Source organism: Sciurus vulgaris (genome assembly GCF_902686455.1).
Source record: "Sciurus vulgaris genome assembly, chromosome: 5".
Classification (NCBI taxonomy): Eukaryota; Metazoa; Chordata; class Mammalia; order Rodentia; family Sciuridae; genus Sciurus; species Sciurus vulgaris.
Window position 1 is genome coordinate 36,790,229 of NC_136465.1, and position 15,122 is coordinate 36,805,350.

Below are 15,122 nucleotides of genomic sequence, written 5' to 3' on the forward strand. Positions count from 1 at the left end.
TAATTATCATCTTCGTTATTATCGTCTAAATTCTTAAAAGTACTTGAAACAAATTTTTGACTAGTTTAAGACATTTTTTTGTCTATGCGCAGAATTTTATTTAATTCTCTCTGTTTTAGTAACACATCCTTACCATTAGCTTGTCTTCTGATCCACGTCTTGTGTTCTGCTCTTCATTCTCTCCAGAATACACCTTCATCCTTTCCATGGTCAGGGAGGGTAATTACTGTTCCTTATGTAGCCTTTTCAGGTGTTCTCAGTTTTTTTTTTTTTTTTAATTTTTACATACTGAATTTTGATTCACCATACACAGATGGGGTACAACTTTTCATTTCTATGCTTGCACATGATGTAGATTCACACCATACATGTAATCATACATGTACATAGGGTAATGATGTCTGTGACATTTTAAAATAGTTTTGAGGGTCTGGAACTCACTAAAAATCTAAAATATACAGAGATAATATACATCCAGGCAATTAGATTTGGGATCTGGTCTTTACCTTTCCATACTTTAAGAATTGGGATTGCTGTAAGCATTTTCATGGGTGGACCAATAAAAGCAATATTCAACTCTCCCTTCTGTCCCCCTTTTGAAAAGGTGGTGGAGAAATGAAGGATGTAAGTAGTGCCAGGCACTTGTTATTCTTGCTTCTTCTCTTCTTACTCCCTCTGATTTCAAGCTTTAACCCAGGATCTACTTTCAATAATAATTTCCTTTTAAATATAGAGTAGTCCTCCTTTTATTCCCTGAACTTATGAGATGATTTTGCATAGTTTACAAAATTTAGGAAGGCCTTTTCTTGTAGATTTAAATCTACATGTATAGTTAGGAAGCTTGAATGTTCTTCATCTGAAAACAGATAGCTCTGTTTGCTGGAGTGAGTGAGAGCTTTTCCAAGTACAGCTGTAATGGTTAAGATAATGTTTGTGTACTCTAAAAATTATGCTTAATTGATAGGCTCATGCAGCGATAGTGAAAAATGGACTCAGGTGATCTTCATGTGAAATTTGCTGAGTGTATACCACTTATTTTCTGATAAATGGCTAGAGTAAGGAACTGCTTAAAATCAACATTTTAAATTATTTGGTAGAATACACTTAGTTTTAAGATTAAAGCTAGATCGTGTGTGTGTTTTATGTCTATGTATGTGTGTGTATTTAGTTCAAAACAAATCATTGGGTTCCCTTTAGGAAGGAGCTAATTTAATTATTGAGACCAAAAACATTTATGTTAAATATCATAGAGCATTGCAAGTATAAATTCTGCATAGTTTGTAATCCTACAGGATTTCAAAGTACAAATGGATAGATGTGTCCAGGGAAGGCTTTAGGGAAGGGAGGAAGACCTGTAACTTTATTTGAAAGTTTAGATGAGAGGGAAGGAAGTAATGATTATCTGGGGGACAAAGGAACATCATAGAAAAGCATGCATAGTTAGAATTCAGCCAGTTTAAATCACTAACTGAAAAGACAATTGGTTGACTTTTCTATTTTAGAGCAAAGAAATTCAGTGTCTGTTTCCTCCCCCAAAACATTCTAATGGTTTGATATTACCCTAAAAGCATAAGTTTTAAATACTTACTAAAAGAAATGGTCTTTTCAATAGTCCCTCTTTTGTTGATTTGATATATCATTTATTTACTTATGGTTTTTGAAACTGGTTATGTATTTTTCCCCAAAAAAGAAAATCCTCAAATAATATAGAAGTGTACAACTTAGAAAGTGAAAGCTTTACAATATTTACCTATTCCAGACATAGATCTGTAACTGTTTAATTGGTTATATTTAAAGGGAGGGAGGATTTGATTCCGCAGAACAAAATTTAAAGGAAATCAGAGGTCCTGTCAGGCCTACTTGCTCTCAGTTCTCTTTATTAACATTTAATAGATGTTTATCTCTGAGAACACAGCCAACTTAAAAACTAAAATAAGCTTGATATTTATGAGATACTCTAATAATACTAATTGGTTTTGTTTTGTTAATCATTGAGAATGACCTATATACATATTTCTGGCTACCATAAAATTAGATGATCTAAATGTCAAAGCCTTATCATTCTTATTTATAAAACTTTGATAGGTTAATTTAATATATTCCTTCAAACATTATTTGGTTCAAGGTAGAATCTTAATTTTAATTATTTTCATATTTTAAAATTTTAATCTATATTTTTAAAAATAGAAAATCTTAACCTAGAAAGTTTAATTAAAATATAATATCTGATTTTTAAAATTTGAACTCGTGTTTTCTATTTTCTTCATCCATTTTTCTCATGTATATTTAAACCCCTTGAATATAGGTTCAAATTCTGTTTATTCTGATGAGGAAAAACCTTGAAGTTCATCTTTTATCTGACTGTGAATTCTAGCTTTCTTCCATGCCCTGGGCAGATACTCCTGATGTGCATTTATTCTCTCAAAAAAAGTTTAACTAGTTAACTGGTTTATAGTTCTCTGGTTAGAATTTCTTGTTGTCATTCTTATGTAATCTCAAAATTATACAATGAATGAGGATTTAAATCACACTAATGTTATTTTTTCTTTTCATTTGCCAGTTATCATTTTTAGTTTTTCCCCTCATTAGTTTTCTTATCCCCTTTTCTTTCCAAGGATTGGGCTCAGGGGCACTCGACCACTGAGTCACATCCCCAGCCCTTTTTTGTATTTTTATTTAGAGACAGAGTCTCACTGAGTTGCTTTGTGCCTAGCTTTTTCTGAGGCTGGCTTTGAACTCTTGATTCTCTTACCTCAGCCTTTCAAGCCAGAAATTACAGGTGTGCACTATGGTGCCGACTAGTTTTATTATCCTTTTAAGCACTGAAATTAAAATCACACAAAAAATTGAAATCTATTTGGGTATAGGATATTTTTTTCAAGCTACTATAAAATTATAAAATAGTAGTGAAAATAATCTTAGAGATTACCTAATTTTTATAAATTAGGGGAGGTTATTTTTTATCAGTTATATCTTATATTATAAATAATTGTAAAATGACTTTTTGGGAAGTTCTTAATTTTAACTTTTTTGTCTAGGAATTCAGGTTGTACTTTGCTTCACTTTATTTTTTTTATCTCAGTCATTATGAAGTAAAATAGACTTATCTCTGTCGGGATTTTACTTTCAGGTCTTACAAATACGAATCTTGAAGAGTTTGGTTTAAAATAACTTTAATATTTATATTTTTTTATAACAGATTAGAAAATGCCTTTTATGAACATGCACAGACTTATTACTACACTGAGATTAGAAGAGTGAAATCTCATAAAGAATTCTTGAATAAAACAACACACCAGGTACATATTTTTTTAATAACAGAGGCATTCTAAAGCACATTTTTCATTATTAATTTTTTTAAGGTGCTTATTACTTATCTTTAATACTTTTATATCTTAAATGGCTTTAGTACTTCTCAAGTTTTTTTTAAACCTTTTAAAATCTAACTTGTTTTAAAATGAAAGTCTTTGCCCTTAAAATTTGTTTTTAAACTCCTTGCCCTTAAAAAGTTTTTTTTTTTTTTTTGGGTGCTGGGGATCGAACCCAGGGCCTTGTGCTTACAAGGCAAGCACTCTACTGTCTGAGCTATCTCCCCAGCCCCCTTAAAAAGTTCTTAAAGATAGAATTTTATAGACTTTTTAACTATATTCTTGTTTTTTGGAATAATTATTTAATGTTAGTTTTGAATTTTCCTTTATACTTTAATGTTTCCTAGTAATAAACATTATTATAATTTTCACATTTTAAAATATGTATTTAATAGTGCTTCTTTCATCCTTTTCTTTCCAGCTTTTATTTGTTAGACATCAGTTTAAAATAGCTTTCTTCAGTGAGTTGAAACAAGATACACAAAATGCTCTGAAGTAAGTTTCTAAGTTTTCAAACTAAATTTTTCTTGTCTTCATGTTAATTATAACATATTAATGGTAATTTGAGTCTAAGCCAAACTTGAATTAATTTTAAAATGTTTATATTGATTATATTCAAGTATTTAATATTTAGTTTGTCCAGAAATTCATGTAATATAATATGAGATTTAAAAATTTTTTTTTCTGTTTCATTATTGGAAGTAAATTTCAGAGTGTTATAAAGCTTTCTGGTCTAATTTAATTAAACTTCCTGATCTAAAGAAATAGTGTTAAAATTTCCCCTATCTTCCTGTTTTCTCATTTGCTTATTCAGTGGAATTTTAGTGTTAAAAGACTGACTTCCAAAGTAAAATAAATGCTAAATATTATTTAAGTCAGGTTATGGATTTTTTTGTGGTTTATTGTATTTTTTTTTCCAGTCATCTGTGATATTATTTTTTTAATTTTAAATTTTTTTTTTTTTTTTTTTTTTTTTTAGTTTATAATACTCATCAGTAACATCATTTTCCATGTAGAAGGATCTGCCTAAATTCTTCGAGATTAGTTGTCAATGTGTTGATAGAGGCCAAGCATTTTATCTTTTATTTTTACCAGTCACAACTTAATGAAAAAGCCTCTTTTTGTAACTTTGACTCAGTTTTTTTAATTGACAGTGACAGTATAAAAGAGGCAAAAAACCCCAATTATTCTGTAATTAAGGAGATGGAGAAAAATAGAAGTAAATTTTAAAACTCTGTTAGTCATAAGAATATTGTATATGTATCTTATTTTTATTTACTATTGAGGTGCTGAGCACCTGTGTTCTCTGAATCTTAATGACTTCATATGGTTATAACTGGCTTTCATTTAGCTTATTTTTATAGGTGACATTAAAAACCATTGAATTTTAACATCAATGAAGAATGATGTTAAAAACCTTCAATTTCAGGTCTATTAAAAAATAATTCTCAAGGGTTGGGGCTGTAGCTCAGTGGTAGAGCGCTTGCCTTGCATGTATGAAGCACTGGGTTCAATCCTCAGCATCTCATTATCAAAAAATAAATGAATAGATAAAGATATTGTGTCCATCTACAATTAAAAAAATATTTTCAAAAAATAATCCCCAGAAGAAAAAAATTTACCTGGACGAATTAAGAGTACACTTTTTGCTGTGGAGCAGCCTGTTTTGCGATTTTCTCATTGCTTTCCATCTTAGGGTAGCCCCTTTCCAACAGGGCTCTCCTTTCTCACCTCCACTCTCCTTCTGCATCAGCCACCCTAATAGGGACATTTCCCCTCCTCTCCAGCCTCGGCCTGAGATCAGTGCTATCCTTAACCTGTGCAAGTACTTGGAGTTAAAAAGTTGTTGACCTGTGTTATGTCTTGATGTCACCTTTGCTAATGCAATTTTGTTTGAAAAGCTTGTAATGATACTTTTTTAAACATGTATTGTTTGGACAGAATGCTCATTTTTCAGTATAGCTAAGTAACTTTCATTTGTCAACTTGTTTTCCATTGGTTAATGATGGATGTTAATGACAGAACAATATACAGGAAATAGTTCTGCTCTTTGTGAAAGTCATTGATTCCTCTCAAATATATTATTAATCAATAGATCATTTTTCAGAACATTGGAGATCAATATGTATATGCTGTTATTGAGCTGTTAAGAGTTAAATATTGGATAAATATTATCTCTTCTTTATAATAATTTTGTTTTTAGGAATCTTAAAATTAATTTATATCATAATTAACCCCCTTCCTCATGTTTATATAAGGAATTATAGGACTGCCTATAATCTTGTACATGAATTGAGAGCTCATGAAACTAATATTCTGGAAATCAAGACCATGGCAGGATTTATAAATTACAAGGTAATGCTTCTACTTCCAAGTACAGGAAATTTATCTTAAATATTGTCTTTTTTAAATTGGAAAATCAAAATTAGTTTCTTACTCTGAGAAGTTGGTGTTCGATTAATGATGCTCTCCTTTTTTATATCCTTTTATTCAAGAAGGATCTTGATTCTTAGCAGCCTAATAGTAATGGTTGTGCTTTTTTAGGTACTGGTTGGGAGTTTTTTGGTGTTTGGTTTTGAGTGGGAACAGGGGTTAGTAAAAAGAAAATTACTTATATTACTGAATTTTAAAAGATGCAACATATTAGAACTATATAAGCCTTTCTTGATTTAATGACACAACTGTGCAAAAGGTATATCTCTTCACCCTATAGGAAACTTTTATAACTGTTGTTTGAGCATTTTAAGATTGTACATGATAGTGATAGCTCTCCCTCTCTCAGCAGACAAATATGGGGTGGTGTTTGCTTTTAATTTTCCAAATTCATCTTTGAAAAGAAGTCTGGCATTAAGTTGGTAATGTGTGAGCAAATACTTTAATTGATTATTAGTGTAAGTGTAATTTGTACAGCTTCTGTAGAGAATATTTTTGCAGTGATTGTGTAGACTTAAAGTGAACATTTCCTTTGACATAGCAATTACATTTCCAGAAGTTTATTTGATATATATGCTAACACTTGCAAATCACATCTATGAATGCTTGTTACATCTTCTAATAGGAGACAATTGGGAACAAACTAGCAGTAAGTGATTAGTTATATAAATATAAATTATAACTCTAGTAGAACTTTATACATCTATTAAGAAGGAGATGGCTCTAATATGTTGATATAAAATGATATCTAAGGGCTGGGGATGTAACTCAGTTGGTAGAGTGCTTGCCTTACATGCACAAGGCCCTGGGTTCAATCCCCAGCACCACACACAAAAAAAAGATACCTAAGATATTGTTGGGTGAGAAAACTGAAACATAACTCAGTGGGTCTTATGCAGTGCTGATAGTATATTAGTTCATGTATATAAACACACACATGCTTGTCTGTGTGTAGAATATACTAGGAAGCATATGCCAGAAACATGTTGCCTCTGGAAAGGGAAACTAGATGTCTAAAGGACAGAAATGGATAAGAGACTTAACTTTTCATATATTCCTTTATTTCTAAAAAATAAAATTGAAAATTGTAATAAGCATATGAAAATTACTTGAGGCTTTAATTATTCTTTTTTTTTCTCTTACCCCAAATACATATAGATTGTATCATTTTGAAAAAACATCCCAGGCAAAAAGGTTTTGAAAATTTCTATAATCCTTGTTTCTTATGAAGGTAACTGCACTTTGTGCTACAGAAAATCTTTAGCATTCTGACAATTCTAAAACTGAATGTCAATCTATTCTTTCTCAATTGCCTGTTGAACATATTTTACTTGAGCCCATCTTTATGTTCTTCATTGGGCATAATTGGGTATAATTTTTTATTATTATTTCATATTTTTGAAAAGCTTTTCTAAGGTATGGAATAAGTTCAATATAAGTACTATAATATTGTACTTGATTCCTTGAAGGGACTTACCCTCTCCTTTTAGCATAACCTTTTTTGTGAAGAAAATAATTTATATTGCAAAGCACTTTAGAGAAGGAAATTCTGTAGTCTTTTTAAAGTTATTCTCAAAACGTTACATGTTTCTAAGTGAATTTGTCTTTTGATTTCCCCCCTTATTTTGGGGTTGATTTTTACATTTTGCAGATCTGTAGGCTGTGTTTTCAACACAATACCCCATTGGATGCAATTGCTCAATTCCGAAAACACATCGACTTGTGTAAGAAAAAAATTGGAAGTGCGGAATTGTCTTTTGAGCATGCTGCATGGATGTCTAAACAGTATGTTTTAAATTGTACTTCTAGAATGTTGTAAAAAATAATATATGGGGTTTGGAAAAATGGAATTAGTGTGGATTTTGGTTCTAAACTGAACTAGGTTTTTTTTTTTCCAGTAAGTATTTTTTTAATGATATGATATAAGTGTGTTTCTGGTAATAATATGTATATTATTGGTTCTTAAGAGAAGTCATTTAATTCATGGTACTGTCTTTTCCATTCAACATACATTCATTTGGTTTCTGCTGGGTGTCTATATCCATAGAATACAGGAGTGAGCAAAACAAAACTCCTACTGTCATAGAGCTTGCCGTTTGAGCTTATGTTTAAAAATTGCTAGAAGGAAATTGTTCTTAGAAACTTGGTTGTATTTTGAGTGGTGAAAACTATGTTGAGATCTAGTTTGATGGTATATCTGTAGACTTTTTAGTGAAGAAGAGATGACTTAAATGCAGAATTTGTCTGTAACCTTAAAATTGGTGTATATTAGTCTCACACACTAGAAATTATTACAAATTTTAACTGTTAATCAATAGCATTTTAGTACAAGGTATTGAGGTTATAGTTCCCAGCAAGAATTAATTACTGGAAGTAAACTGCTTTTGCATTCTTTTTTATTTCTTGATTTTTTTTTTTTTTTAAAGATTCCAGGCCTTTGGAGATTTATTTGATGAAGCTATTAAGTTAGGGTTAACAGCTATTCAAACTCAGAATCCTGGTTTCTATTATCAGCAGGCAGCCTATTATGCTCAGGAGCGGAAACAACATGCAAAAACCCTTTGCAACCATGAAGTAAGTTACCAACTCCTGTGTTATCTATCATTTAGGAAATTTATTAATCTTCCCTTGAAAGAAGCTAGAACTGATTAGTATTATAATTTGTTTCCAAATCTTGAATATAATATTTTAATCTTTCATTATTTTAGGAATTACGACTTTTTAGTTCACTTTGTTTTTATCTGTGAATTGAGTGGAAGTTTTCCTGTTTACATATGATTCATAACTGTATTACATATATTTTTAAACTTTGGCATATTATAGTTTGAACACAGTATTTTAAAAGGTGATTAAAATTAGGAGTATTAAGAAAAGAAGGACCGGGCATTGGCAGATATTCACTGGAATGTTAAAAGTGACATTTACATCAAAAAATTTGAGAAGCTTTAAAAATATACATATCCTTTGACCCAGAACTTTATTTTCAGAAATCCATAGCAGATAATAGATTCTCAGAGATAAGTAGCAAGTTTAAGTTCTCATAGATGTATTAATTATAATGTAAAATTGAAATAAGATGAACAACTATAGGGAATTTGTTGAAGTATGTTATTCTAACTAAAATATGTTTATTCTCAAGAATATCTGTTGTTTAGAAGAATAATGATATGGTGAAATGCACAGATTGTATTTCATTGAAAAATTATTCCAGTCAGTAACAAATTTTTGTATAAAAATCTATAAAAATAATGTCTACTTTTAAACAAGTGATAATAGGTTTAGATATAATTTAAATTTTTATCCTTTGCTTTTGGGTTTTTCATTCATAAGAATGCACTTATATTGCATTTTGGTTTCCAAGAGAAAAGTTATAAAGAAAAAAAGCAGTGTAAATCTGCCGATTCTGCTATCAAAAATACCACTCTCCCCAATACCAGCACTAATACAGAAGTGATAAGAAAATTGTGTCTTTAAAACTCCTCAGAATAATGTTTTTGTACACAGAGAATATTTATACATATGGAATAAATATCAAACAATTTGCAGGGTTTTTTTTTACTGGTTTATTATAGCAAAGATAAAAAGAAAATATAAAGACTTTAGTTGCTGTGAAATCATTTGTTAAAATTAGATTGATTTGTTCAGTTTTTATAAGATTTTCTAAATGTTAGATGAAACTTATTTTTAATTTGAATTTTGTTAAAATTAAATTCATGTTAAGATAGTCACAACTGTGATAGTTGAATGTGTGTTTGATGTATTTGTGAAAACTTATTCAGTCAGATTGTGCTAGAGTCCATTTGTGATGGAATAATACATAACTCTTATTTAAGTTTGGTTTTTAATTTACAGGCTTCTGTAATGTATCCCAATCCTGATCCCTTAGAAACACAAACAGGCGTTCTTGACTTTTATGGACAAAGACCATGGCGACAAGGAATACTAAGTAAATATTTTTCCTTCCATCACTTTTTTCTCAATCTCAAAAGGCAGAGGTAGCTATTATGATTTCTTATGCTTAATATAGCCAGTGGAAAATTTTTGTTGAAATTAAAATATATGCTTTTGAAACATTTTTTTCAGATTTCTTTTTAGATTTTAGATTTGTTTGTATCACTATATCATAGGTCACTTTTAATTAAAGATATTGATGTGATTAAAAGATTTGGACATCTGTTGTGTTAAATGACACAATAAGCCATTGTTGACTATTGAAACATTTTAATTCCAGTTAACTTTAATAATTAATTTGACCTTTTAAGACAACATTAACTTGTATCACCTTTAAAATAATTTATAAGTTGGGTGCCATGGTGTATCCCTATAATCCCAGTGGCTTGGGAGACTGAAGTAGGATGATCACAAGTTCAAAGCCACTCTTAACAACTTAGCAAGGCCCTAAGCAGCTTAATAGAACCCTGACTCTAAAAAAATAAAATGGGCTGAGGATGTGTCTCAGTGGGTAAGCCCCTTTGAATTCAATCCCTGGTACCAGAAAACAAAACAAAACAAAAATTATCTACATTGGTGACTGTCTTAAGTGTTAAGAAATTATATACTTTGATCTTTATAGAGAATGTGTAGAGGATGATATGAATAGTACTCTTAAGATAGTTGATTCCACTAAGTAAAAGAACACTGAGCTCAGTAATGTTCTCTGCAGAACAGATCACAAAGAAGTTTTTATGTTAATAAAGCTGCTTTAGAATCTCTAAGAGTCTAGAATAGTTGAGAATCTTAAGTACATTATATTACAGTAAAGGACTCAAGGAGTGTACACATACAATGTTTATGTGAAGATTTAAGTTAAATGAGCTGTCTAAAATGGGTTGCGTCTCATCTTACACAGGTTTTGATCTTTCTGATCCTGAAAAAGAGAAGGTGGGAATTCTTGCCATTCAGCTGAAGGAGAGAAATGTTGTTCACTCTGTGAGTTGTTGTTTTTTCCCCTAAATATAAACTATTTTTTACATCATTTAAGGAAAATGAGATTATTTAAATGTTTCACATGTTCTGTCTTTTCAAACAGGAAATCATAATAACTCTCCTGAGCAATGCTGTTGCACAGTTCAAAAAGTATAAATGTCCAAGAATGAAAAGTCATCTAAGTATGTATCCATAACATGCCATAATTCATGTAATTTTGAGTAATTTTAAATTACATACATAAATCTTTTTTTCCTTCATAGTGGTTCAAATGGGAGAAGAATATTACTATGCAAAGGATTATACCAAAGCTTTGAAGTGAGTCTTATTTACTATTTATTTTTAACAAGTATTTTGATTACCTTACAGTAAATAAAAATAGAAATTTATATTGAAGGATTTATTATTTCTGTATTTCTATTATATTCCATTTCTGTGGTATTTTTTTCAAGTGCCTTCTCCTAGCACTATCTTTTTCAGAGTTTTAGGAAACCTGAGGTTTAAATAAGTGTGAAAAATACCTGTATCTCAGTGGATTTTCTTACATTTATATAAAATGAGAAAAAGCACTTTTTATTATCTCTAAGAACTCTTCGAACCCTTCTTGTGAAGTTCTTCAGTGTGCCTTCTTGTCATCCCTTAGATTGCTGGATTATGTGATGTGTGATTATCGGAGTGAAGGATGGTGGACTCTGCTCACATCTATATTGACTACAGCTTTGAAATGTTCCTACCTTATGGCCCAATTAAAGGATTACATTACTTATTCCCTAGAACTCCTTGGAAGAGGTAGTGTGATGTTCTTTCAGTAAAATTCCGATCTACAGAGTTATTTCACATCATTAAGCTTTTTAATTGGAAGAACAATTCAGTCTCAAATATTTAGTAGTACTTATATTATGTGTAAGTCATTGTGCTTAGTCATCTTAGAAGAAGTATTTTCTCTAAATTATTATAGAACCATTAAGCAAGGTAGTAAACTTACTTGCCTATCTATAGTTTTAATTTTATTGCTTCATTTTAGCTTCAACTCTGAAAGACGATCAGAAATCTCGTATAGAAAAAAACCTCATAAACGTTTTAATGGTAGGTTGGAATTCTTTGTGTAAGATGTGTTAACAGGGATATGTATACCTAGATCTATATTTTAATATAGTTATATGTTTTTTCAACTAGTTGAACAAATGTTTAACTCTGTATTGGTGCAGAATGAAATTCCAGATCCTGAACCTGACTGTGATGTCTTAGCTGTGAAAACTGCTCAGAAGCTGTGGGCAGACCGAGTTTCTCTGGCCGGCAGCAATGTCTTCACAATAGGAGTACAGGACTTTGTGCCCTTTGGTAGGTCACCAGCATCTGAAATATTATTTTAGGGAAATCATCCTTTTTTCTACAAAATAAATAGATATAGAATAATAAATATAAAAGTCTGGAAAGAATTTTCAAAGTGCAATCGTTTTATAGATAAGTTGTGATTTTAAAAAAATTTCTCCTAAATGTCTTATGGAGATAATCAAGATATTAAATGTTTGACTTATGTCTTAAAACATACTTTGTTCATTTTTGTACTTCAGGCATTATCTGAAAAGGCAGTTACTTAAAAGGTTTATGCTTTAATGTCTAGTCAGGTCTTCTGACATAAGTTAATCATAAAATGTTCTTTTCACTTTAAAATCTTGACATTTTAGAGGCAATACTGATTTTAAAATTAAAGAAGGCTTTGAAACTTATTTAACTTTCGTTCATTTTTAAAAAGCGAACTACATTTATGGCTGTTATATAAACTGTCCTAAGTGCAGCAGTCTGTAAAATACCTTAAGTAAGAAATCAGTAAGAATGTAGACATGTCTTTTCTGAGGAGTGAATGTGATTCATAGAATAATGTGTGTGGGTCTTGAGTGTCTGATAGTGGGTAACTCAGCTCTTTTTGTTTGACTTCTAGTACAATGCAAAGCCAAGTTTCATGCCCCAAGTTTTCATGTTGATGTTCCTGTTCAGTTTGATATTTATCTGAAGGCTGATTGTCCACATCCCATTAGGTTTTCCAAACTCTGTGTCAGCTTTAATAATCAGGTAATAGTACTTTTTAATGTGTTTTTATTGTGTGTTTATTATTATAGCTTGCATTTTCTAATTACATAAAATGAACTTAGTGAATTTTAGGTCTTAATGGTTTCACAGTAATAAGTAACTTTAGTAAGCTCTGTAATATAAATGTATTTATATTTCTGAACTCTAGCAAGTCAAGTATTATACTTTTCCTACTCTTTATTTTCACTTCTTGTTTATGAAATATTAAAAATTCTTTGTGTATATTTTTATTATGTATAATTTGAATTTTAAATAAGATTCAGAATGAATATAATCAATTTTCTCAAACTCATTTGCTTCCACTTTTATTTAAATGTTGTTAACGTGGGGTTATAGAACAAATACCTGTTTAATATTCAAAAAGTTAAAATGGAATAGATGGCTAGAAAGTAAAAAGTACATGTATAAATGTATAATCTTCCAATTCCATCCTCTTGGAGATTCTCTCTGTTAACTTCTTGAATATTCTAGATATTTTTCATACATGCATGTTTAAATAACTTTTTTTCCTTGAAGAAATGGGATCATACATTTCTTTCATTTGAACATATTTGAATGTGATATAATAAAGTCAAGTACTTGATTACATTCCAGCTATCTCATTTACAAACTCATTTAATGGATAATATTCTTTTGTGCTCCCCAAAAGTATATTGAGCCTTTAACCAATAAGCATTTATTGAGAGTCATAATAGTATTCTGAACCTGAAAGAGTGTAGAATATCATCCCCATTATAATGTAAGCATTTGGGGGCAGGGACCAGGACTGACTCACAGATTGCCCAAGCACATAGAGACGATTGAATTGTATAGTACAAACTAGAATTATAGTTATATTAGGCATGTCAAGAAAAGGGAGGAATTTCCAAGAATGAAGATGATAGGTATAAGAGGATGAAAAGAGAACATGTTTGGTAATGAGAACACAGTGCCAGGGAGCACAAGTGCACATTCTGTATGTATGCATAAGTCAAGACAGTGACCTCGATAGACCAGAGAGTTTTTAAGGGTGGGTGGTGGGAAATAAGGCCTGGTGGTGTACAGGAGTTTTGAAGAGTTAAGCAGAGATAGACTGATGAATAAATAGAAGTCATTTGAGATTTATGTATTTAATTGTTCTTTTATCTGTGTTCTGTTTATTGAATGGTAATAAAGGGCATTATCTGTTTTAATATAGTTTGATTCATATAAACTGAGAAATGTCTTTAATACAAATGGTTAGATAGACCTAGGTTGCCTGAAAATCAGCTTATTTTATTTAATTTCAGACTCTTACCCAGGGATTTCTTCTAATTGGTTTGAGAATATTGAAGCAAGGGCATGGAATTTATGTCTAAAAAACTCCATTGTAGTAGCAAAATAGAGGGAAAGATATGATGTTATGGAAACTGATTAGAGGCTGTTTGTATTAACCCAGGTATGAAGTATGAGGATTTGGATCAGGATTCTAGTGGTGGGAATGGAGATATAAGATACAAGAGGCATTTAAAAATAGATAAATCTGAATTCTTGAGTGAAAAGAGAGAATAAGGAATGTGGATAGGATGAATAAAGGTCAGGAGATAGACCTAGCAAGTCTCTCACAGCCCTTTATAATAATAGTGACAGCCATGGTTTCGCCTTGTATGTGTAATCATTTGGCAATTACTTGTTTTTCTTATTGGAATCATAGTTCCACAAGGATAGGTCTTTTTTTATTTTTCTTTCTTTTTTTCCCATCATGAAATACTCTTAAGTCTGATATTAGAGGTTCACTTTAGGGACTCTTATTTTACTTTTTCCTTAATATCCTACTATTCCATTTCTTGTGTCTTTCTTTTTTATTTTTTTTTTTTTAACAAGAAATACAAACTACTTCCATAATTATAAGTTAATAAAAATGCTACAGTAGAATGTCAAGTTTTAAAAGTTAGAGTATATTCTGAATATACTTTATTTGAAATTCAAGATGGAAATCATAAGAAAAAAGAGTAGAATACTTAAGTTTTATAAGCATAGACTAGAAATGAAAGTCTTAGGGAAATGTATAAAAATTGAACTATGTAAGAAAGTCTTATGAAGGTAATTCATCTGGGATAGAGGGTGGTTCTTGGGAAGCTCTTGATGTTTATTGAATAGATGAGAACGGCAATTCTGCAGATCCATGCATGAAAGATGTCTCTGTTTGCCGGGCACAGTGATGCATGCCTATAATCCCAGTGGCTCTGGAGGCCAAGGAGGAGGATCTCAAGTTCAAAGCCAGGCTCAGCAAAAGAGGTGTTAAGCAACTCAGTGAGATTCTGTCTCTAAATAAAATACATAATA

At 30.7% G+C, this 15,122-nt stretch overlaps 1 protein-coding gene across 1 annotated transcript in view; it reads left to right on the forward strand.

The window, feature by feature from the left end:
* The window catches only part of TRAPPC11 (trafficking protein particle complex subunit 11), a 47,754-nt gene that overhangs the window by 11,621 nt on the left and 21,011 nt on the right, over positions 1–15,122 (forward strand). Inside the window, exons 6-18 of the mRNA XM_079139070.1 lie at positions 3,200–3,299; positions 3,790–3,863; positions 5,627–5,723; positions 7,453–7,586; positions 8,228–8,375; positions 9,654–9,747; positions 10,651–10,730; positions 10,831–10,909; positions 10,991–11,045; positions 11,371–11,516; positions 11,752–11,813; positions 11,936–12,068; positions 12,670–12,800. Of these exons, the coding sequence (XP_078995196.1) occupies positions 3,200–3,299; positions 3,790–3,863; positions 5,627–5,723; positions 7,453–7,586; positions 8,228–8,375; positions 9,654–9,747; positions 10,651–10,730; positions 10,831–10,909; positions 10,991–11,045; positions 11,371–11,516; positions 11,752–11,813; positions 11,936–12,068; positions 12,670–12,800 (1,333 nt within the window). The remainder of the gene's footprint in view (positions 1–3,199; positions 3,300–3,789; positions 3,864–5,626; positions 5,724–7,452; positions 7,587–8,227; positions 8,376–9,653; positions 9,748–10,650; positions 10,731–10,830; positions 10,910–10,990; positions 11,046–11,370; positions 11,517–11,751; positions 11,814–11,935; positions 12,069–12,669; positions 12,801–15,122) is intronic.